This window comes from Bombus vosnesenskii, unplaced genomic scaffold (assembly GCF_011952255.1).
Source record: "Bombus vosnesenskii isolate JDL3184/JDL3185 unplaced genomic scaffold, Bvos_JDL3184-5_v1.1 scf7180000016261, whole genome shotgun sequence".
Lineage (NCBI taxonomy): Eukaryota > Metazoa > Arthropoda > Insecta > Hymenoptera > Apidae > Bombus > Bombus vosnesenskii.
In genome coordinates, this window is record NW_022884330.1 from 2,804,662 (window position 1) to 2,826,964 (window position 22,303).

The following is a 22,303-nucleotide window of genomic DNA, read 5'->3' on the forward strand; positions in this document are numbered from 1 at the left end:
TAATTTTTCATAACTATAATTTTACTTGAAGTCTTACTCTTTATCTCTTGCAAATCACGATCCAATTTCTTTTGTAACAAAGAAAGATAGTATTGTGTCATATAAAATTACTAAAGATACTTAAAAATTGTAGAAATAAACTCAGATTGTATTCAATTTCAAACAATGATAATTAGGTTTATAGCAGTTATTATCAAGTATAGGGTTCTCTCATATCGTGAGCCGTTACTGCATAATGGCCACCTGGACTTTGCATCTCTTTCGTTGGCAGCAGTGTGCAGAGTAGTATTCAGTGCGTCGTCGTGCGAAAAGTAGTCGAGTTTGGCGAGGTCGCCTTTTGCGTTGGCACGGAGATTCGGTTCGTGCATGTTTTTGGTTGCAGTCCGGAACCCGAAAAAAAACCCGCGTACAGTATTCGTCTCTGTGACTGTTGCAATTCGCTAGGATAAAAACGAAAGTGATGAAGTGTGATTCTGTGCGCGAACATATAGGGCGTAGCCACGCATTGTGCAAAATCGGCTGAAAACGAATGACGACAAGGCGGTGCGTGACAGTCTGAGTCTGCCATTGGAAAGGATATCTTGTTGTCTTTTTCGCACTTAGTGGCATTTTGCGTACTCGCGGGGTTCGCTGCATCATCGTCATCCTTTCTTTTTCCTCTTTCTCTTTCTCCTACCATTTTCTCTAGCTCCTTGTTCCGTATACTATTCAATCGTAGTTTATTATACGCGCTACACAGACAAAATTGAAGACGTCCACGCATGGTGCAGTCCCAATCGCAGCACAGTTCTGAATTCAAGTACGAGGTAAGTTGTATTGACATTCCATTTATTATCCTTCGACACTGTATCGTTCTACATAAAAGAATGAGGATTAGTAGGTACAATTGATTGAATCGTGTAGGGATACGAATAAGGGAGAGATACAATATCTATGGGGGTGTGGATCTAACGGGTGTCAATATTGAGGCAGTGGTTGGTTTCTATGCTTCTGGCACACCCATCGCTGCACCACTGCTGGCTAGCGAGTGAATACGAACCGAACGGAAGGACGAGTCCCTGAGTAAAAGAGGGAGAGTAAAAAGCCGGCATACCGCAGCTTATACTTCGCTCTATTTTCCTCCTTATTGAATTATTCCTCTCCCAGGGATTTCACTCGGCTGGTCTCCTTACCGATTAATCTCGCGGGAAAGAAACCTGGTTTCGTATGATTTCAATTTGCGATAAATACAAAATTGTTCACGCATAGAAAGTAATCTTTAAACACAATCTTCGTTTCGATGTTATTTCTTCTTACGTTGTTAAAAAAGAATACTTTCGTCTTTTTTGAAACGCGAAACGGAAAAAGGAAAGACGACGGAAAAATAAATGGAAATATATCGTAGGTACGTAAGAAGTGTACGTACGGAGTAGGGAGCAAAATTCTGACGTACGCTTTGTTCCGAGTGGCATTCGACTTTCTCGTACCTAGCACGAGTTTCACGCTCCTGTCACGGTGCCGCCTTGCGTGGTTGATCGTCGTTCTGCATTTCTAAAAGATGACTCTTTTTATTTTTTCTTCTTTTTTCATGAAATTTCAGATTCATTGCGTTTACGATGAGATCATTGAAAACATATGTTTGCCGTTGGATTTTCGTCACAAAACACACAGTTATTAATTTATAGGCAAGATTACAAGCTTTACAGTTTCGAGGCAATGTCGTTTATAGCAGAGGTAATAAACAAGTCACGGAATCTTAGATATCAAGATATATATACATATATATATATATAGTGAAGTTATACAATTTCATTCTTTCTACGAATAAAACCTAAATGAAAAGACAAGATACAATCGTAAGACGATCACAACACTAGTACGATTGACTTTTTAAATGCGAGTGTTTAAACGATATATTATTGTTTACCTCCTCTCTTGTCTATTTTATATACAATCAATTTTTCCATTATACATGGCAATCGATACATTATTCATTAACTGATCCATCAATTACGCATTTTAATCTCTATCTAAGATATGAATTTCTTTATCGTATTTTGCTTTATATTCATCGTCCTTAACACTCGCGCTCCGACTCGAACCATACGATGATTTTAATTTATTATCGTTAAGTAATGAACATGAAAAATGATATGTAATCTCCGATTGTATATCACAAAAATTATATCTATTATCTCTCATCAGTCGATTGTTTAGTAATTCCCATCAATTAATTCGCGTACGTTTTGTATATAAATATTTTCCTAATATGAGAGAATTCGCCTCAACGATTCGTTGTATGTATATCATTCTCCGTAGGTGGACGATCAACATGAACAGCAGATGACTGTTAGCCGAGCTGATGCTCGTTCAACTTTAATATGAGTGAAGTAGTGGCTGTAACACCTAGTGGTGGATCGACACGCCAGGAAAGCGTGGCACACATCAAAAGACATAAATTAGCCAACTGTAATGTTCCTCTTGTGCACGGACGATCAAATCCGCCGATCAACACCCGTAATAGGCTGACCACGCATCAACGAAATCACAGTTTGGACTTTAGGTACGTAAATGAAAGCAGCCATCTAAGTATGTTGCATATGTTTCCGGAGAATATTTATAGTTCTGATAACGTGATTCTTTGGCTTCGGTTATCTACATACATAGACCATCCTCGTGTTTATAAATGTATGGAGTCGTACATAATTAATGCAAATATTGTATAAATTTCAGTACATACATTAAAAAGTTCGTCTATCGATAATCGTAGAATTTAACTATACCTAATTGATTACTAATGATTACTAATAAACTTTAATGTTTTAATATCTTTATATCAGTATAAGAGTACATTAAATTGCTTTAAAATTGCTTTACGCGAGTTTTAGATATTGGTTTGTCTATGTAATTATAGTAGCTACAAAAAGTATTTGGACATACATATCCTTATCTTCTAACGAAACGTTTTTCTTATCAGGTTCTACATTACATTTTCACAATATCGAATCTTTGTAGTCGTACAAAATCCACCAGAGTGCTACTAAACGATACGAGATTTAATATACGTACTTGGACGTAATTACTTAGCATTATTATTGTTATTATTTAATATTTATTATACTTAATCCTCGCCTATCAGCGTAATTAATTAGTATTTAAATGCTATAATAAATTCAATGGTGTGTAAATACTTTCTGTAGCCACCGTATATAACCGATAGAATTGCGATTTGGGTCGCTAGGAGCTTTACGATTAAACCCGGCTGATCGCCGCGCGTCGATTCGAAAATTCATTTGACTGCATACACTGTGTTTGCAGGTCAATGGGTATTTTATTGCCGCCAGTACCACAGGCGAACGCGACCACGCTGACGCATCATCATAGAAATCGAAGTCTTGACTCCGCGCTGCAGCGTATCCCGGAAGTGGACGTGACACCGAGTCCAGAATGCGAGACAACGCCGGCCCCCGTAGCTAAAACGGCCGCGGTACCGGCGTGCAAAGCGCGCAGCCGGGAACGCGAGGATTTAGCCAGTCTCGGATCCGACGATTCGGGTATACTTTGCGGTTCCGATAGCGGTTCCAGCGACGCAACGAACGCTGCCACCAGAGAGTCGAGCGTCGACCACCTGCATAGTCGTGAGAGCCTCGATTCCTCGTTATCCCAGCCAGGTGACATGGATAGCGTGGATGCAGTGGATGCGATGGACGGCGAAGAAACTAGTACTCCAGCCTCAGTCTCAGTGTCGGTGTCGGTGCCAGTGTCACCTGTGGAACTGGTGCACTTGAGTGAACCTTCTTTGAAAAAGGGTGGTGATTGTAGTAGTAGTGGTAGTGAGCCGCATAAACACGAGAACACGAGCAGTGGTGATCATGGTTCGCAGGAACCGCGCTCCAGTAACGTCTGTACGGTTAAAGAACTCGAGGGTCATGAGTACGCGCACGACGAACAACGACGCACCACCGATATGGGTGTGACGGTTGACTCGCGAGACTTCCAAAATTCCATGGAAGTCTCGCCAGTGAACGATAAACAGAGTGAACTGGCCGGCGCAGCTATGACTTTGTGTTGCGGGACCGCTGTGCAATCCGAAACTAGCGAGGCAGCTGTGAAAAAGCAGACTGGTGTCGTTTGCCGGAGGCAAGAGACGGTACAGCCGAAACCATCCGAAGGTTGTTTGCTCAGACTGTTCGAAAGCCAGATTTTCGACATGTCCATGGCGATCTCTTATCTTTTCAATTCTAAGGAGCCTGGCGTTCAGAGTTACCTTGGTAAGCATCGATGCCAGTTTTATATGCGTTAATTTCATGTAATTAATTCGATTTATTATTTCGTATTATCAGGGTTGGTTTCAGTATTCCATTGATGTGGAGATAAATTGAGTAGTCCACAATATTTAAAAATATTTGTTTTTAATAATAGTAAATAGTAGTTTAGTATTAGTAGTAGCAACAAAAGTATTTGTTCTGTAAATGATGAAATACATGTACAAAATTTTCTAGGCAACAAGATGTTTAGTTTCCCAGATAATGATGTGGACTTCTACTTGCCACAGTTAGTTGTGATGTATATACAACTTCATGATGTTACAGAAGTTCTTTATCCATATCTTGTCCATAGGTAGGTATATTTTGGTAAAAGAAGATAATAGATTGAAAAATTTCTATAAATAATGTTTAAATTATTATACTTTATTTATTTATTAGGTGTAGACAGTCTGCTGATTTTTCGTTAAAATGTGCCTGGCTATTAGATGCATACAGTTCTGACGCTCATTTGCCATCCAAAAAGAAATCTCATGGGACCAAATTAAAAAATCTTATTCTCTCAGATGAACTCAGGTAGCAAACAAATAATAAAAAGAAATACGAAGATATGTTATGAATAATATAAAATCACATCTTTTATACTTATTTTTTGGCATGAAATATTAGGCCAAAAGGAAATGAGAATAAAAAACGTGTAACTGGATTACAAGCTCCCGCACCGCCAGCACTGACTCCGATGCAAAGCATTACATCACCTAATAAAAAGACACACCAAAGATCTCAATCTGATGCCACTGGATTATTTCAAACTTTACGTCGTAGCCATTCCGGTATGTGAATTATGCAAATTAATGTTCTATTTTATTGCGAAATAGTAAAAATAGAAGTAGCAAATTTTATGTGATGACAAATTTCACCACATACTTGCAATTTATTTTAAGGTACAATAAATAAAGTAAGTCTTGGGGACCTGAGCTCTGGTCGAGCATTTGATAATGGTTGTACCTGTTTTTATTCCTGCCAAGGTGTGGTAAATGATTTACGAGGACAAAAGACCGACTGTTTTTGCAATGTAATTGGATGTTTTATGAAATATTTAGATCTTTTTTATTTTCATAGACCTTTATATATATATTTTTTTATATGTATTATACTTTATCTTTATATATATAATATTTAGATCTTATTTATGCAAACTTAATTAAAGTATAACTTCATATTTGTAGGCGCCACGTCTTGCTCCAGAACTTGAATTTATACAAGCATTAATATCTATTGGTAAACTACTTGGAACTATTCCAACAAAGGAAAGTAAAACTGTTCAATTAATAGCGGAGCTTAATACTCTCAATTTGAATCTTCCTGCAAGGGTATGGCTTCCTTTGCACAGTTCAATACCGCATCATATCGTACGAGTGCCACCACAATACGCTGCTGTCCTTAATAGCAAGGATAAGGTGAAGAATTTCGAAAATCTAAATATTTGTTCAAATCGTAACTAGTGATTTCTTTTTATGAATGTATATTAACATGTCTTAAAACACGTAGGCACCATACATAATTTATGTTGAAGTGTTAGAAGTAGAAGATATTTACACATCACCTGTACCGACAAAAATAGTGGGATGTTCATTGAGGCATACTAAATCTGAAGAAAATTTGACTGGAGGCGAACAGTCTAATGTAATGGGTTCATCAAACATATCCACTTTAGAAACGCAACAAAACATGCCACCAATTAGACAAACTCCGGTTAAAAATATTTCTCCATATTCGGTTAGAAGTACGGAAGTTGCATTTAATTTTCCTGATGATGATCCTAACGATTGTTGGAGTCAAGAAGATGATGAAATCACGCAACAGGTATTTGTTATTATCATAATTTTTTTATTCCTCTTCCAATTTAAGAAAACATAAATTTTCAATAATTTTATTCTTCCATACAGTATTTACAACTTCGAAAGCCAAAAGATAGAGATACGATATCTCAATTAAGTCAAGAATCATCTGATAGTAAAGAACCAATATTTGTACCTGGTGATATAAAGAGGCGGTTAAGTGAAATGGCTGCTACGCCTAGTGCAACGTTTAATCATGATCCGGAAGATCCATCGGCGGCTGTTTTGAAAGAACCATGGGAACTAAAACAACGTCGCATAAGATCTTCCAGTCCGTATGGCCATTTGGCATCTTGGAGGCTCCTTGCTGTTATCGTAAAATGTGGCGATGATCTTCGGCAAGAACTCCTTGCTTCACAATTACTCTCAATGTTACAAAAAATTTGGCAAGATGAGCAGGTGCCTCTTTGGGTGCGGCCATACAAGTATGAACGACTTTATTATCGCGTATATTTTAACATCTTATTATAGAATAATTTGTTAAATATGAAATTTGATCTTGCAGAATTTTGTGCTTATCAAATGATAGTGGCTTAATCGAGCCAATTTTAAATACTGTATCACTTCACCAGGTGAAAAAGCAGTGCCAATTAACGCTAAACCAATATTTTGAACGAGAATTTGGTCCATCTACGTCAGATACATTTATTATCGCGCAAAGAAACTTTATTCAAAGTTGTGCGGCGTATTGTCTTGTCTGTTATCTCATTCAGGTTAAAGATCGTCATAACGGAAATATTTTACTTCATAGTGATGGACACTTAATACATATAGATTTTGGATTTATTCTTTCGACTTCGCCAAGAAACTTAGGATTTGAGACTAGTCCATTCAAACTAACTCCAGAATTTGTGGAAGTGATGGGCGGAAGCCAATCTAAACAATTCCAAGAATTCAAAACTTTAATTCTACAAGGATTAATCGCAGCACGGAAGCATATGGAAAAAATTGTAAATCTAGTGGAAATAATGTTATCAGGTAAAATTTTATGCATGAAGTTTAATGTAATAGTTCAACAACTATTTATTTACTTATTATTTCCTATTATAGGATCGCAACTCCCATGTTTCCGTAGTGGCGGAGCAGCAACGGTTCAAGGACTGAAAAACAGATTCCATCTTACATTAACGGAAGATCAATTACGTCGGCATGTGGAGGATTTAGTCGAAGCCAGTATCCATTCGTGGTCTACTAAGTTATATGATCGATATCAATATTTCGCAAATGGCACCCTTTAATAATAATATCAATTTCTACCCATATGGCAAGGATAATGATTTTTACAAGAATGAGAAAAAAAACTTAAGTTAGTACTTCTTATGTGGTACTTCTTCCAGAAATGTTTAAACTTTATAGCATTCCTTATGCACAAATTATCTTTGAAGCTAATTGTTCGATTACATACAAGTATGATCGATAAATGGGAAATGCTATTTAAAAAAAAAATAGATTTATTCCAAATATATGTAGAATAAGCTAATTTCAGTAGATTAATTTTACTTGCTCTTGAATTATTCCTAAGTTTCTTAAAAAATACCATAATAATTATCTTTCATAGAAATTTGTACAAATATCGCGTTTATTAATAATTAAGAATAATTTGTGAAAAAATATTGTTTACAAAAGTTTTATGCATTATACCTGTAAAAAAGATGGCAAATGAAACAGGGAATAATTTATGAAATTTTAATTGTTATGTTAAGTAATGTTAGATATGTATAATTGGTTTTGTTATATACATTAAAATGACTATGTATGCCTTATTGGCAACTACAAGTTAACTATCGTCGGTGCAGACTTTGTGACGTTGACTGAATGCTGGACTGTTAGATCGTTATAGCCTATAACAGCGTAATTTGTTAAAGGTGCCTTATTTGTAGAAAATGGCGGGACGATCAAATCCGAACACAGTGAAGTGACTACGTGCGTTGATCTACTGACAAAACTGATCTATTATAAAAAGGACAATCTATAGTTTGTACATAAATACATTGCGTGAAATTTTGTCGAATTCCTTTCGTAGTTAATTTTCGGCAATAAGTAATCCCACCACGATGATGTGAAGGAATTATAGGATGTTTAAGATTCTTGCGGAGTCGCCGAGTGAAAGAAGCATGTACACAAGCTCAGATATTAGCAGGAGACGAATACTCAAAATATTTCCTACTTCATAGATTACTACTACTATAAATACATTTATTTGTAATGATATGCTAAGGATAACTATATAGTAAAAGTTAAGGATCACATTTGAAAGTTTTTACATGTTCTTATTACACACATACATTAATAGTGATAATGCGAAATATCTTAGTTGTGTGAAGATAGTTATTTAATAGTATTTCTGCGTTACATATGTTCGTTTAAGTAAGTAAATTATAAAGTAAAGAGGTATTGTACATAAAGTGACAAATTTTATCACTTATCGATTAAGATTAATTGAGAATGAATGTTCGAAGTAAAATCAAAGTCATAGCGAGCCAGCCCATGTATGAAACCTGGGCCCTCTGACTTCCAAGTGTCTTAACTCTCTTTTTTCTGTCGTAACCGTCTCATGATAGAAAGGTGGATCAGAGATTAAGAATAATTGATATTGCATAATGCTCAATACATTGCATTTTAATATTGTACGTTTACATAATATCCATGCGCTAATTTTTGTTGAATATTTAGTGCAATTCTGCTGTTTACTATAAGCAATTGTAAATGTTATCAAGATTTTTCATTGATTTCATACAATAAATTCTACATTTTCTGTACAATTTTAAATATTAATATCTCTGATTTGCCTTGTTCTTTCGCCACCAATTACGAGCTACTGATAATATCAATTATTAAATAAATATAAAATCTAATAAAATCTATTGTTGATTGATATACCCAAATATTTTAAATTAAGAATAATGTTTTAAACACGAAAATATGAAGGAAGAAGTACAAAACTGATTCAAAGATATTCAAATTTTTATTAATTGTACATTGATCGCTACACAACGTTTTTAACTAACAACGTTAACTAAATTCTATAAATACATATTAAGATATCAGTCATAAGAAATTCGGGAAGTACGGATGTACATGTATAATTGATGCATATGACAATGAAAGCACAAGTATCATAAATATCACAACAAGTCATGATTACAGAGATCATAAAAATATCTTATATTCTAGAAAGCTGTTGTAAGAAATTATTAGGTAAAATTGCTTCCAATTTGTCTAAAATATAATAAAATGGATGAGAAAACCAGGCAAGCATCGATCGTGCAACAACACCCATAGTATCGGGATATTGATGTGTTAAAAGTGCTAAGAGCGCTGTAAAGGAGCATAAACCAGCTGTAAATAAAATAAAAAACGGCAACTCCTTTTTAGGGTAAACACTAACATCGTGAAACGAGGGTAACAATTCACGATCTGCACATTCTGTGCAGGTTGGATATGGATAGAATAAATGCCCTCTTTCTAAAGGGTAGGGTAACATTCTAAAAGTACCTTCCCATGTACAATGTAACAAATTAAGAGCACCCTCCATTTGTTTCCAATGAGCAAGATGAAAGAATGCGTAAGCAATCGCTTCTGAGTCCCCCCTTTTTAGTACATGTTCTGGAGGTAAAATTAAAGGTTTCATTTCTAATAAATATTTAGGTACATGAGGATTAAATTCAACAGCTCTGTGAATAGCTTCGACTGCTATCATTTCTGGAGTAGTTAAACCTCTTTTACTGGCGATATCTGTTGAAAATTTATCAGCCACCACTCGTGCTTTTAACAATGCAGCTGTATAACAAATAGTTGCAGATTTTGGTAAACTAATATCATCATATTTTGCTAATACTGCTTGAACATCTGCATATGCTTGCATTTCTAATAAAGCTTCAATTAAATTTTCATGAATGTTTAATACATTCATAATTGGTGGGACTTCTTTTGTGAGATCTCTAAACATTTTTACTGCTTCTTTCAATTTCCCTAATTTTCTTGCACACATAGCTAACCTTCGTTTAACATATATTAAAACATTTGTATCTCTTCTATGTATACCCTCTGCAATGGCTCCTTGATGTTGAGTACTTTGAGATCTTCTATAATTGTTCTCTGCTACTTTTAAAGCTTGTTTTAAAATTTTTTCTGCCTCTACAATAGTAGTAGCTTCTTCTTCGGCAAGTAAAATATAGGCAGGGGCACAATCAGGATTACGTTCAAGAGCACTATGTGCAGCTTTTATTCGAACTACTGGATTTCGCTCTCTCCAAGCTGTTTGCATAATTTCATACTCTGCCTTACCTATCAAAAGTAAGCAATTAATACTTCAATTTTCACAATATGCTAATATCACTTGGTGAATGTTTACCTGTATCACCTTCACAGGTAAAAAATGTTTGATGATCTTGAGCAGATAAGTTCATATCATAATATGTTAATGGTTCTTTGTTTGTAGCCCAATAAAATCTTTGATACTCAGCCCCTCTAAATAAATTTATTGGATTACGCCAAACTTTACACTCTGGAACATTTTGTTGATTTGAATTTGAACCATTTAAACTTGAGTTATTGCCATCTGATCCACTGTCACCTCCACCAATCCATGGTGAAATGTGATTTAAAGATACTTGTTCAATAAAAGATGTGCCATATTTTCTAAAATACCACCATTCGAAGATTAGAATTAACCCAGAAATTAAGGATGACGTTCCAGTGAGTGCAACATAAAATTTTGGGGTTAAGGTGCTCAAAAACATTGTAGAATCCCACATGCTTGTGAATAATAGGGCCATTTATAATACAACACTGAATGTATTATTTTTTTATTGTTCCTGGTTACACTATTATACTGTCGTATAAACAGTTTTTAATTAATAAACATTATAGCACAGTCAACGTTTTTACTATGTCCTTACATTACCCGAGAAATGTTACTTCTTTTATTCTATCTTAACTAATAAAACTAAAATGAAACTATGATCTTAACATTTACATATGTCTTTTGTAAATTTGAAACAATGCGTAACTGTTTCCATCGTACTATTAAATGTGGTAGCATTTATTTTGTCTGAAGTTGCCGAAATCAGAGCTTACATTGCAACGAGATTTTTCGAGAATTGTAGCGCTTATTATACATAATAGATAGTAAGTCGCGACTCTTCCTAGAAATGCTTTAAACCCTATATTTCTTAGCAGAAGGTAAATAAGAGAAGTACAATATTATTGATTCAAATAAGTTCTATTATTTTTATTTTATAATAAATCAAATTGTAACATCATTATTTTTATTATTATTCATATTGTAGTTATATAATGTTTCATACGATATATTGACATCGTAATTATCTTTATCTACAATTTCAATGTTCTAATGATTGTGCGTAAAATTGAATATAAGATTAATGTTTTAAAAATTTAATATAAGTTTTTCAAATTTCGTTTGTAATTTTGTGGCGACGCCTATATCCTTGGGCGCTAAAATCAAACGCATTCATTTCTATTCCTATTAGCTTCGCTAACGTTGGTGTCTGGTAATTGAATTGAATATAATTCCTACAATTGTTACTCTAAATCATTAAAAAACCTCTGAATTTTTACACGATGGGTATTTCAGAATGTGTAACATAAAGTTCTCTAACATATAAGGTCTATCTTGTACCGTGTCTCTGGTAGTATTTCAATTATTTTTCTTAAATAATTATGCATTCGATACATGTTATTGTTGTCCTGTCTTTTTCAGAAAAATCGTCGTTACGTGTGTCGAATTTGAAAATAGTGTAAATTGGCACAAAAAAGCAATACAAGATATATAACGCACTTTAAAAAGTTTGTTATTTCATACTACGATAAGAAAATGATAATTATACGTATACCTTTGACCTACCATGACGGATTTCATTGATCCATTAAAATCGAACTATTTATCATGTTGCAGAAAAATATTTTATTATACTTGTATGGATGATAAATTTATGACTTATCTACCATTTAAGTGAAGTTTATGGAATAATTTGATAGATAAATTACAATGACAAAGTTACTGCCAACATAAGCAGGTATTCTAAAAAAATCTAAATGGATGTAAAAAATCTCCAAAAATTCTAAATGAATGTAAGAATTTTACTAATTATTTTTTTTTAATGTTTAATATCGAAATGCATTTTTAATTTATTTGCTTAATTTAATTTATTATTTATTAAATATACATGTTATATTGTTTCCATTGTTTCTCTGATCAGTTGTGTAGTTATACATATTTCGTAAGAGTAAATTTCTCTGAAATTAACTAATATTGCTGAAATAGATACTTGTCCCGCGAAACTTTCTCCATGTTGCGTAAACAGGGGAATTCGGGTTGAGATTGCACTCGGACTAAATCAGAAATCTACTTTCATGATAATGATTTATATATAACGAGGTATAATAATAATTTATATTTTATATATTAACAATGTACATTAATCATGTAAGTATAAATGGTTAGGATCATAAATTTGAATTAGATACCTTACAAATGTTCTGCGCGGCAAAGAAAAAAATGATATTTTCTTACTTTTATCGAAAGACTATTTGTTGATTGTATTCATTATTGGTTATCCAGATGGGTGTCCGGCTCTGTTTGCGTATACTGGTTTGATGATTAATAGAAAGGCAACAAGTGTATCGTGAATAATAAAAAAATCAGAGATAGATTACGAAGAGGAGTTTAATGTTAGCGCCTGGCCTGCGCTCAGCTAAAATCAATGAGTCCACCCGGCGAATGTGTCAGTGCGACTCCACCAACGTTGCGTCGAACCCGTGTCCCGTCTTCCCTGCCTTTGACTTTTTCTTTCTTTCTCCTCGAAATTTGCGTTATCGCCTGATGAAAATCATGTAAGATTAGAGATCGATATGCCGAGTCAAGAAGATATGGATCTTTGTACCGATAAGGTACTGTCCAAGGGAAGAATTCTTCAAGAATTAACCAAAGCTGTCAAATTGGTGAGTGCTGTCTGCTTCAGCATAAGGACGACGTATCAAGGCCATACGTCGTCTATATACATATATACATATACATATATATATATATATATAGGTATGCACTTTCCTAACGCGAATTTTTATATATATCGAACTAACGACGTTTTCCTGTTCTGCTCTGAAATTCTTTTTTAAATGGCTTAGACAGATTTTCATTCGTTTTTCCTCGCAGATAAATACGAGTTTCTTGAAATACTTAACCATGACGAAACAGCTGAAACTGCAGTGGCACGCATTTACACGATCGGTCGTGTATCAAACGTTTAACAGTTAAATGCGTTTTGTTATCTTTATTGTTTTTGAACGCGAACCTGTGTTGAAGAAGTACATGTGCTCCTCTCGTCATCACGATTTCCCGTTTCTCACTTGCAACTTACTCAACGTCTTGTTCCACGTCGTGGCTCCTCCACTGACGTACGTGCTTTTACCTCTTTGTTCGTATTATTATCAGTAAACTATTATTATTTCATTATTTTTTTTTATGAGATCTTCGGTAATTGATAGAATCTTGATTTCGTCATTTTATGAATTATACCATGCTTTCGCAAAACAGTCGAATTTCTTTCAATATTTTAATTTTGATTACCTATTATTGTTGATGTTGTAATTATTTAATATTTAACATTTTATATCCGGCCTTTGTTCGATATTTAGAATGACAAAAGTCATTAAACAAGTATAAATCTGTACTATATTTCTCTATGAAAAATGCATATCAAGATACTTAGTTAATCTTCTAGATTAACATAAGTGTAGCATTCTAATCACAAAAGTAATTTTTCATACACTGACAGAAATTTAGATCTAAATATGAATATGAAGAATGTACTCAGCTAAATTTGTATATTAAAATTAATATTGAAAGTTACATGTGTGCATTAGCTTTTTGTAATTAAATAAATAAAATTTGTTTACTTGTATTTATTAGGTTTACGCTCAAAGTTTATATGGTACAGTAGTCTTAGATGGTGACTCTTGGTTGGTCTACTGGTTAGACCGAGCTTTACGCCATGGATTGCGTATAGAGAGACATGGATATTGGGGCACTGCTCGTGAACTTAGTCATCAAGATACTGTTGTTGTAATTCATGCTCTTCAAAGTGTGTTAACTTCCATTGGTAAAGGTATGAGTGGATTTGGCATTATAAATTTTAATATTTATGCAGATTATAATTTATCTTATCAAGCAAATTATAATATATCTTCATGTTTTTCTAGGCAGGGCATGGCTTTATCATACTCTTAGTGAAGGCAGTTTTGAAAGTTATTTAGCTTGCTTATTACGAGATACAAAGATATTAAAAAAACAATATTTTCCACATGCACTTGTTCGGGATGCAGATAAAACTAATCAATTAGTTAATCTACTTGCTGGTTTAGAAAATGTGTCTTTCACATTGCAACTGGTATGTAGAATTACTCTATAAAATATTTATGAAATATTTATATATAAAAATTTATTCCATGTATTTTTATAATTATTTATATTTTGCAGTTCGTTTTCTTTCATATTACACACATGATAAATGTCAATAATGATATCAATGTATAGTTGGCATTTCACATAAACGTGTTTTATAGCTTTTATTTTATGTTCCCTACGTTGATACCAGTATCACTCCATGGTTACAATTATCTCAACAATAAATTACATTTGCCTCTTAGGAAGAGTTGTAGTATGTCAAGATGTAATTGTTGAATCTGTTTTTATGAATTTAAGGGGCAATAAGTTATCATATATATAAATCTATTTTTCATACATTATATCTATATTACTTCCTCTGCTTGTTCATGCAAAGATATAATATACAGTAATTTAAAATATACATATACATATAATATACATAAAATACACATATACTATACAAATAACTTGTAATTACATATTTATTAAACAGTTAGAATGTGTAATTTTTATGGTATATTCTCCTTATTCCATTGTATGTAGAATAATAAATAGAAGAAGATATGTATGATATTTAGAATTTTATCAGTTTAATTTAAAACTTAAAAAGTAAGTTTTATATTAAAATAATAAATTCTAATTATTTGTGTCATTGTAGGATGTCACATACCTGGATATTTGCAATTACATGCCTCAAAGGCCTATGAGCGTAAATCCTTCTGGAACTATATTATCATTACATCTTAGATCATCCAGTGTTTCTTCGAGTTTAGCTTCTCCTGGTGACAGTGGAGTTGCTTTTGATAGTGACATGGAGCTTGCTAATGAAACAGATGCTAGTAGTTACAAGGAGGTATACTTTTGTAGTGAAGTCTATGCTCAAAAATATAAATCTTTATCTTTCTACACATACAACCCTGTACATACTTTTAGGAAGATTTTCATCTAGAAGAAACTCCAAGGTATCGGAATAATAGGTATAAAACAATGATAAACAACTGTAGAGAAGACAATAAAAATTTTAGCTCCAGTGATTCCAGCGAAGATGGAAAAACACCTACACAATCACCAGGAATGGTTACCAAATTTCAAACCACAATGATGACGAAAAGTGATATAGCGAATCAAAACTTAACAAGAAAACTCGACGATAATGAGCTTACCTGTTCCAGTTTGGATACTTTAAAAGATTACGATTTTTACAGTAAGAGTTTAGATGAGTCAAAATTAGATAAAATAAGTAATAAAAATGATAATGGAATTAAAGAATTGAATAAAAGAACCACGTATTACAGCGACGGTAGTTACAGTTTTAAAAGGAATATTGATCCTCGAAATTCATATGTGATCAACAATGATACAAATCTTCTAGAACTTAGTATGACTATTTCAGATTGTGAAAACATAGAAGCACCATATGGTATCTTGAATACTATTAATATGACTGATGCTAGTATTTTATCGTCCTCTAGCTCAGAAGCTATAGTACAACGTAGACAACGTAAAAAGAAACGTGGGGAAAGTAAAAAGCGCGTCAGTTTTCACGAAGATATTTTAAAAACTATGAAATTGGATGATGATGAAAATTACGCAGATTTTTCTATGAGCTTTTTAACGCCTAATTCAGTTCAGAAGAAAGATACACAAAAAGGAAGATATAGCTGGTGCGCTCATGGGGATTCTCCGTATGTTCAAAAGAACGTTAATCCCAGAAATGCACATTCGGATTATTATTCTTACTCTTCATCATCGAGTGTATTTGATAGCGATTGTGAAAAGAAAGTATCGTTAAAGAGTTGTGAACAAATACCATGTCAGAACAATTGCAAGTGTGCTTGTGGATTATCGCTTTCAGAGCGAGGTGCGCCTGAGGGCCAAGAAGATCCCGGTAAAGCATTCAGACCGAAGATGGAGATTGAATTAGAAGAAAATGAAGCACAAGAAGCATACATCGTTGAAAAAGAATATGGAAATATCGTAGAAGATCCTCCAGCAAAAGTTCAAATGCCTTGTCCAACTAATTCGAAACAATATACTACTTCTAGCGATTGGTCGGATATAGATAGTACTACCACATCGGATGTAGAGGAACGTAGAAATAGCAGACATTTAGCTTCACCTTCAAAAAAACGTAACATGACATCAATACTAACAGGAGAAAATAGTAACAAATTATTAGCGCCGCCACCTATAAGGCAAGCTCCATCTAAAACATCATTATTGAGTAGATTTCTAAAATCTATTACAGAGAGGAAATTTGAAATTAAAAGAAATAAAAAGTCACAAAAAACGAATCCTTTATATATCAAAGGTGTTAAAACGAGTTATGATTCTTTTAAAGAATTTAATGATAATCTTGATCGAGAGATACAAGAAAATATGGCAGCAGAAAAACGAGAATTTAGTGGGGAAAAGATTAGCTTGAAATTACGAGAACTTTTTAAGAAACATATTTATAGAGATAAAACAGAAGAATTATATAAAGTATATAAAGTTAGGAGTTCGTACATGACAAATGGAGAAAGTAAACCGATGATTGCTTTATTAACAGATAAAACATTATATTTAACAGGTTCAAAACCGGATCATATTTATAGTAATCAGTTCGTTATTCCTTATAACGAATTAGATGTTATAATGGTAAGTTTTGCCCGGATAATATTATGCTTGTAAAATCTAGACAATAGGGAATAAATAATAAGGAAATATATTTTCTAGGTTGGACCAAATGCACAAACAATACTATTATCAAATGCGGATTACGAAATGCAGTATTTATTTTCTACGGGAAGTTCCCAAACTACTTCAGAGTTAATTGCGCACTTGGAGATGGCTATAAGGAGATCTCCAATGAAACCAAGACTTCCAGCAGTTAAAGTATTGACCTACGAAGATATGCATATTTTAAGGCACTCTGTCCTGTGTGATACTGCTGTCCATCCTGTATGTAAATTTAGTTGTATTGAAATAAGTAGTAGTAGGATTATTAGCTTTCTGAGGTTCCTTTTCTTTTTTATGAATTAGTACAATTTGATATTTCAGGATGAAAAAATTGAACACTATAATCTCATTTATATGGAAGATGAACATATGTCACCACCTAGCACACCATGTGGTCCAACAAAAGAAGGTGATCTTATGTACAGACCACACACGTATCAACAAGTTCATCCTAATGCTCCAACTAATCCATGGGAAGCTGGATACTTTGTTCTCAAAGGTGGAGTTGTTTATATGTTTACGGATGCGAATCAACGATTACCGAAACGAGCTATTCCATTGAAAGGTGGTCTTTGTCAAGGATGTCGAAGAATTCCGAATTCTCATCGCCCTCATACATTCGAGATACTTTTAAAACCGAATAAAGCTTTTCAGTTTGCTGCTCCAGACGAATACGTCGCATCCGAATGGTTACAAAGCTTTGTTCAAAGTGCTTCTGGGTTATTCGATATTACAGAAAAAAGAGAGCCTTTGCCGTGTAGCCTTATTACAACTACTAAGCATTTAGTAGCTATGAAAGAAGTGTTTCCTGGTAAACAACGTGGGGAAACACTTTCTTGTGCTTCTGTAGAAGATCTCACAGCTTTCAGAGTACCTTTAACTCAACAATCTTGGTGTATACTGGTATGTAGTTGATATTATGGGCTTATACAGTTCCATAGTATATTATACAGTTCTTCTTACATATTATTTTCAGGAGTTCGCATGTCGAGAAGTACATGAAAGTAGTGGTGACTGGGTTATATATTTCACAAATTACACTGAACTATCTACTTTTAAAGAGATTTTAGAAACATTGTGGGCTGATGCAAGTTTGGTATGCGTTCTTTTATTTTCAATTTTAATAATATATTATAAAAGTAAAAATTATACCTTCTACTTATCATTATGTAATTTAAAATAATTTGTATTTTGACAGGGTGAATTTCCTATGGTAACGCTTCCGCCAGAAGATAAACTTCATCGACGTTGCTCAGATGCCAGTAAAGAATTAGAGTTTGCATGGCGATATTTATTACCTTCAGTAATCGACTAAACGATAAGGTGTACCAGTAGACAATAGTTAACGCATCGTCATATTCAGTAATAGAAATTGGTGAAACATAAGTACTTGAACGAATCAACTCATATAATACAGATACTAAAGCATTCTGATAATATCGAATATGATGTTATAAACAAATTATTCAAAATCAATATCTCATGTTCTTCAACCAACGAGGAGTGGTGAATACAAAAAATCATACAAACATAAATTATAGATATTTAGTGATACGTAATATTGATGTGCTAATTCAATAAAATGGTGCAATATGTTTTCAATAGCGTAAACTACGATATTGATAATGGTACACAGAACTGTAATATAAGGATGAGTGCGCAAAATTACTGTGTCAGTTACATGGATGTCTATATAATCACATTTATTATAAGAATTAATTTGCATTTGAAAGTGCACTATAGATACCAAAACAGATTTAAAAACATGTAATACTAATACAATGGCAGTAAGGCTTAGTGCAGCTTCTATAATGGAAGAATATTCTATAAATTGCTTTTAAAGTAAGCATATGACATATAATTAACATTCCTATTAATAATACTGATAATAATTGTTATTATAATATATAACACAGCTTTTTTTAAATTTTATTTTTGATATCTTCCCTTTATATATGTATGTATATGTTTTACTGCTTTAAAATTGTTGTTTTGGTTAGAATTCTGATTACTATGTTTTAGATTGTAAAGGTTTAAAAATTAATTATTGGATGTAATTTTCATGTTATTAGTGAGGTGCTTTATTTAGTAACTCCATATTTCTGGGAGATAAATATTGGGAAAAATTATAACGAAATAGCTTTTTTTAAATATCAGTAATACAGTTTAAAATGGGAGAAACAGCTTCGTATACCAAAGAGGTTTCTTCTAATATTAAAATTAATATATTGGTTTTTAATTCTTTTTATAATGTGAACAACTTCTTTAGTTTACAATCATATATCTTTTCATTACCAAAAACTACGTGAACCGATGCAGGTTGTAAATCATTGTGAATAAAATTCTAATTCTATGTGCATTGTTTCATGTAGTCACATACAATTGTGATAAAATATTGAATTAAAGAGACTTATTAATGTACGCAATTGTAATATGAAATTTGCGTATGTTATATATGATACAAAATTGGAACATAATCAACACATGTTAGTTTCTAATGTGTCTAAAGGAAAAAGATGTTAAATTTTACATGCTTTGATCAAGCATGTTAAGCATTCTTAAATATTACAGCCATAGAATTTTTGCACAATGTCAACATCACCGTACATGATCTTCAAAGTTACAAACAAAAAATAAATAGAAATAAAATTGTAACTAGTCACCAAAATAAAAGCAAAAACACGTCTTGTTCTTCTTTCTTGTACAATGTAATGAAAAATTTGAATTTTAATTATATATTGGATAAGTATAGTAATATCTCGTATCTTTTACTTTGTTTTTATTGCAATAAATTCTTCTACATAATAACTTGTTTGTCATTATCATTTCTCGAACTGAAGTCTAGATTATACATATAAAATAACATATAATGATACTTGTGAGCAATTAGATGTGAAAAGTTTTACAAATATTCATAGTATTTAAGTATTGAAATACTTGTTGTAGAATTATACTTTGAATTTAATTTTGTCACATTTAATATCATTTTAATTGAAAGTACTTTCATCAATATTGCAATCTATTTCAAAAGTTAAAAATATCACGAGAAAATGCATTTAATCGCGTATAAAGTGTCCATCTGCATGTCTATGTTTCTTTGCCTTTTCTATATCTGCCAATGGATATTGTTCTTTCACAGCTTCCATATCAAGGTTGGGGAAAATTCGCATTAAAACAGCCACCTTATTTCTTTGACGACTAAAATAAAATTTTTTTACGTATATTATATTAAAAAAAGTCTCATAAGTTTAAAGGTTATTTTGTAATTATATAGAAAAAATACACACTTTATTAATCTACGTTTTTCATTCCATAATTTCTCTCTATAAAGTCGCAAAAATTTTTGCACTGCATATCCACCAAAATTAAATTTATATTTTTTGTGCCAAGCAGAATTTTTATGTTTTGGTCTAGAATATTGACTCATTCGATAAAAGTAACGTAAACCTGTAAAACAGAATTTAAGTAGTCTGTTTACAGACAATTTCTATATATTTTATATATACTTTATATCATATAGAATAAATATATAAAAACATTTTACCAAGAGGATTATATTTTGTTACAACAGGTCGTTCTCCATTTGTTCCAGTTTCAAGCATATAGTATGCTTTATTTCTTTCACGAACTACTGACTCTAAGTTAGCCATGCTATCTTCAACTTTATCAATTCTTTCAGGATTTGGAAAATATTTCCATTGTTGTTTATAGATTTCTTCCATTGTTAGAAGCATATTGCGTTCTTTTAATAATACAAACCTGAGCGTTTTAAATATAATTTTCATTATCATACAACATTGTTTTATTTCGTAACTTTTGTGTGTTACCATAATTTATGAAGGTCTTCATTGCTTTTTAATCTTAGTTCATCTTTGTTCCAAGAACGCCCAACACGTATTTTATCCTTTTCCCAATTTTTTGGGGTATCAAAAAATTCCATCAAATCATTACATTTAGGTGTAGTATGAATGAAAGAATATTGAAAAGTGGGCGCCCTAAGGAATTTAAATCATCTATGTATAATTATAAACAATAAAATTGTACAATTTAAAGGATATTTGTATATTTACATGCTAAATTAATAAGATTATCAATAATAATTTTTATGTTACAGACAAAAATATAAACTCAAAATAAGTACTAAATATTAAATATAATAATAATAATTATAAAATATATTTTTGTTTGAAAAAGTATTTACAAGCAAGTATTTCTTATATTTGCAAAACTATTTACATTTATACATTATGTCCAATAGAAAAGAATTATTCAAGACATAACCTCTCGGTTTGTTCAATATAATTTACTGTAGAAAAATTACATGTAAAATAAATTATAAAGACCTTTGAATAAACATCGAAGTCGTAACTGAATTTACATTTTGTGATAAAACTAAATTTTTAAACAGTTTTGTCACATTATTTACACCTTTTGAAATCTGTATAACTTTCGTGAAGGCTGCCATCTTATTGATAAAATACTAAGTAGCTATTATTACTAGAATACTACTTAGTTATTACCAGAGAGGAACTAAGAGTGATCTTGCTTATGGATCTGGTTCTTCCCTGACTAGTGCTGCAGCACGCGACCAAGCGCTGAGGTCAATAAAACGTAGCATATACAAGAACTTATAAAATTAGGGATCTGCCTTGTTTGGTTGTAATTTAGTATATACAAGAACCTATGTATTTAAACTTGAAGTTAGGGATCTGCCCTATTTGGTTACACACTAGTATAGACAAGAACTTATTAAGTTCCACGCTACAAGAACCTTTAATTGTAAGATTTTAAGACTTTAGTTGACTTCAGCACTTGATCGCATGGTGCAGCACCTGTACTGTGAAGCAACTAGCACTACGAGCGCGAGTACTCTTGTTTCCTCCTTGTTTGAATTTAATATGTAAATGAAAAAAATAATACAACAAGTAATGAAAAATTTAAAAAGAAATGCTTATAGATGAAATTTTACATATACACGCACAAAATATTTCACAGTATTAATTCTCTGGTATTAATAAAAAGATATG

The 22,303-nt window shown here is 32.6% G+C and overlaps 4 protein-coding genes across 4 annotated transcripts; 2 read left to right on the forward strand and 2 right to left on the reverse strand.

Moving 5' to 3' along the window:
* Nucleotides 1-669: 669 nt before the first annotated feature.
* LOC117241620 (phosphatidylinositol 4-kinase beta) lies at nucleotides 670-8,396 on the forward strand. Its single transcript, XM_033507510.1, has 12 exons — nucleotides 670-806; nucleotides 2,299-2,542; nucleotides 3,298-4,250; nucleotides 4,482-4,599; nucleotides 4,686-4,820; nucleotides 4,914-5,077; nucleotides 5,189-5,319; nucleotides 5,474-5,704; nucleotides 5,796-6,110; nucleotides 6,194-6,570; nucleotides 6,651-7,123; nucleotides 7,196-8,396. Exons 2-12 carry the CDS (start codon nucleotides 2,361-2,363, stop codon nucleotides 7,381-7,383), a joined length of 3,267 nt encoding a protein of 1,088 aa, XP_033363401.1. The 5' UTR covers nucleotides 670-806; nucleotides 2,299-2,360; the 3' UTR covers nucleotides 7,384-8,396.
* A 695-nt stretch (nucleotides 8,397-9,091) lies between these two features.
* LOC117241621 (protein ST7 homolog) lies at nucleotides 9,092-11,253 on the reverse strand. Its single transcript, XM_033507511.1, has 2 exons — nucleotides 10,500-11,253; nucleotides 9,092-10,432 (listed from the first exon to the last, which is right to left on the reverse strand). The coding sequence occupies exons 1-2, from the start codon at nucleotides 10,921-10,923 to the stop codon at nucleotides 9,309-9,311; spliced, it is 1,548 nt and encodes a 515-aa protein (XP_033363402.1). The 5' UTR covers nucleotides 10,924-11,253; the 3' UTR covers nucleotides 9,092-9,308.
* Nucleotides 11,254-12,700: 1,447 nt separating this feature from the next.
* On the forward strand, nucleotides 12,701-19,961 carry LOC117241644 (pleckstrin homology domain-containing family M member 2). The gene is made up of 9 exons (XM_033507568.1): nucleotides 12,701-13,111; nucleotides 14,079-14,274; nucleotides 14,369-14,556; nucleotides 15,214-15,408; nucleotides 15,489-17,195; nucleotides 17,274-17,498; nucleotides 17,580-18,179; nucleotides 18,253-18,372; nucleotides 18,475-19,961. The coding sequence occupies exons 1-9, from the start codon at nucleotides 13,022-13,024 to the stop codon at nucleotides 18,589-18,591; spliced, it is 3,438 nt and encodes a 1,145-aa protein (XP_033363459.1). The 5' UTR covers nucleotides 12,701-13,021; the 3' UTR covers nucleotides 18,592-19,961.
* Nucleotides 19,962-20,038: 77 nt separating this feature from the next.
* On the reverse strand, nucleotides 20,039-21,741 carry LOC117241645 (39S ribosomal protein L47, mitochondrial). Its single transcript, XM_033507569.1, has 5 exons — nucleotides 21,620-21,741; nucleotides 21,104-21,271; nucleotides 20,821-21,035; nucleotides 20,564-20,723; nucleotides 20,039-20,474 (listed from the first exon to the last, which is right to left on the reverse strand). Exons 1-5 carry the CDS (start codon nucleotides 21,739-21,741, stop codon nucleotides 20,333-20,335), a joined length of 807 nt encoding a protein of 268 aa, XP_033363460.1. The 3' UTR covers nucleotides 20,039-20,332.
* Between the last annotated feature and the right edge of the window lie 562 nt (nucleotides 21,742-22,303).

Bases quoted from the DNA above. Each gene is read 5' to 3' on its own strand.
- LOC117241621 (XM_033507511.1), bottom strand. From the start codon at position 10,923: ATGGCCCTATTATTCACAAGCATGTGGGATTCTACAATGTTTTTGAGC. The intron at 10,433-10,499 runs GTAAACATTCAC...TACTTTTGATAG, and splicing joins TACCTGTGAAGGTGATACAG to GTAAGGCAGAGTATGAAATT.
- LOC117241645 (XM_033507569.1), bottom strand. From the start codon at position 21,741: ATGGCAGCCTTCACGAAAGTTATACAGATTTCAAAAGGTGTAAATAAT. The intron at 21,272-21,619 runs GTCTTTATAATT...TAAATTCCTTAG, and splicing joins ACTTCGATGTTTATTCAAAG to GGCGCCCACTTTTCAATATT. The intron at 20,724-20,820 runs GTAAAATGTTTT...TCTGTTTTACAG, and splicing joins AACAAAATATAATCCTCTTG to GTTTACGTTACTTTTATCGA.
- LOC117241620 (XM_033507510.1), top strand. From the start codon at position 2,361: ATGAGTGAAGTAGTGGCTGTAACACCTAGTGGTGGATCGACACGCCAG. The intron at 4,821-4,913 runs GTAGCAAACAAA...ATGAAATATTAG, and splicing joins ATTCTCTCAGATGAACTCAG to GCCAAAAGGAAATGAGAATA. The intron at 7,124-7,195 runs GTAAAATTTTAT...TTCCTATTATAG, and splicing joins AGTGGAAATAATGTTATCAG to GATCGCAACTCCCATGTTTC.
- LOC117241644 (XM_033507568.1), top strand. From the start codon at position 13,022: ATGCCGAGTCAAGAAGATATGGATCTTTGTACCGATAAGGTACTGTCC. The intron at 18,180-18,252 runs GTATGTAGTTGA...TATTATTTTCAG, and splicing joins AACAATCTTGGTGTATACTG to GAGTTCGCATGTCGAGAAGT. The intron at 18,373-18,474 runs GTATGCGTTCTT...GTATTTTGACAG, and splicing joins TGTGGGCTGATGCAAGTTTG to GGTGAATTTCCTATGGTAAC.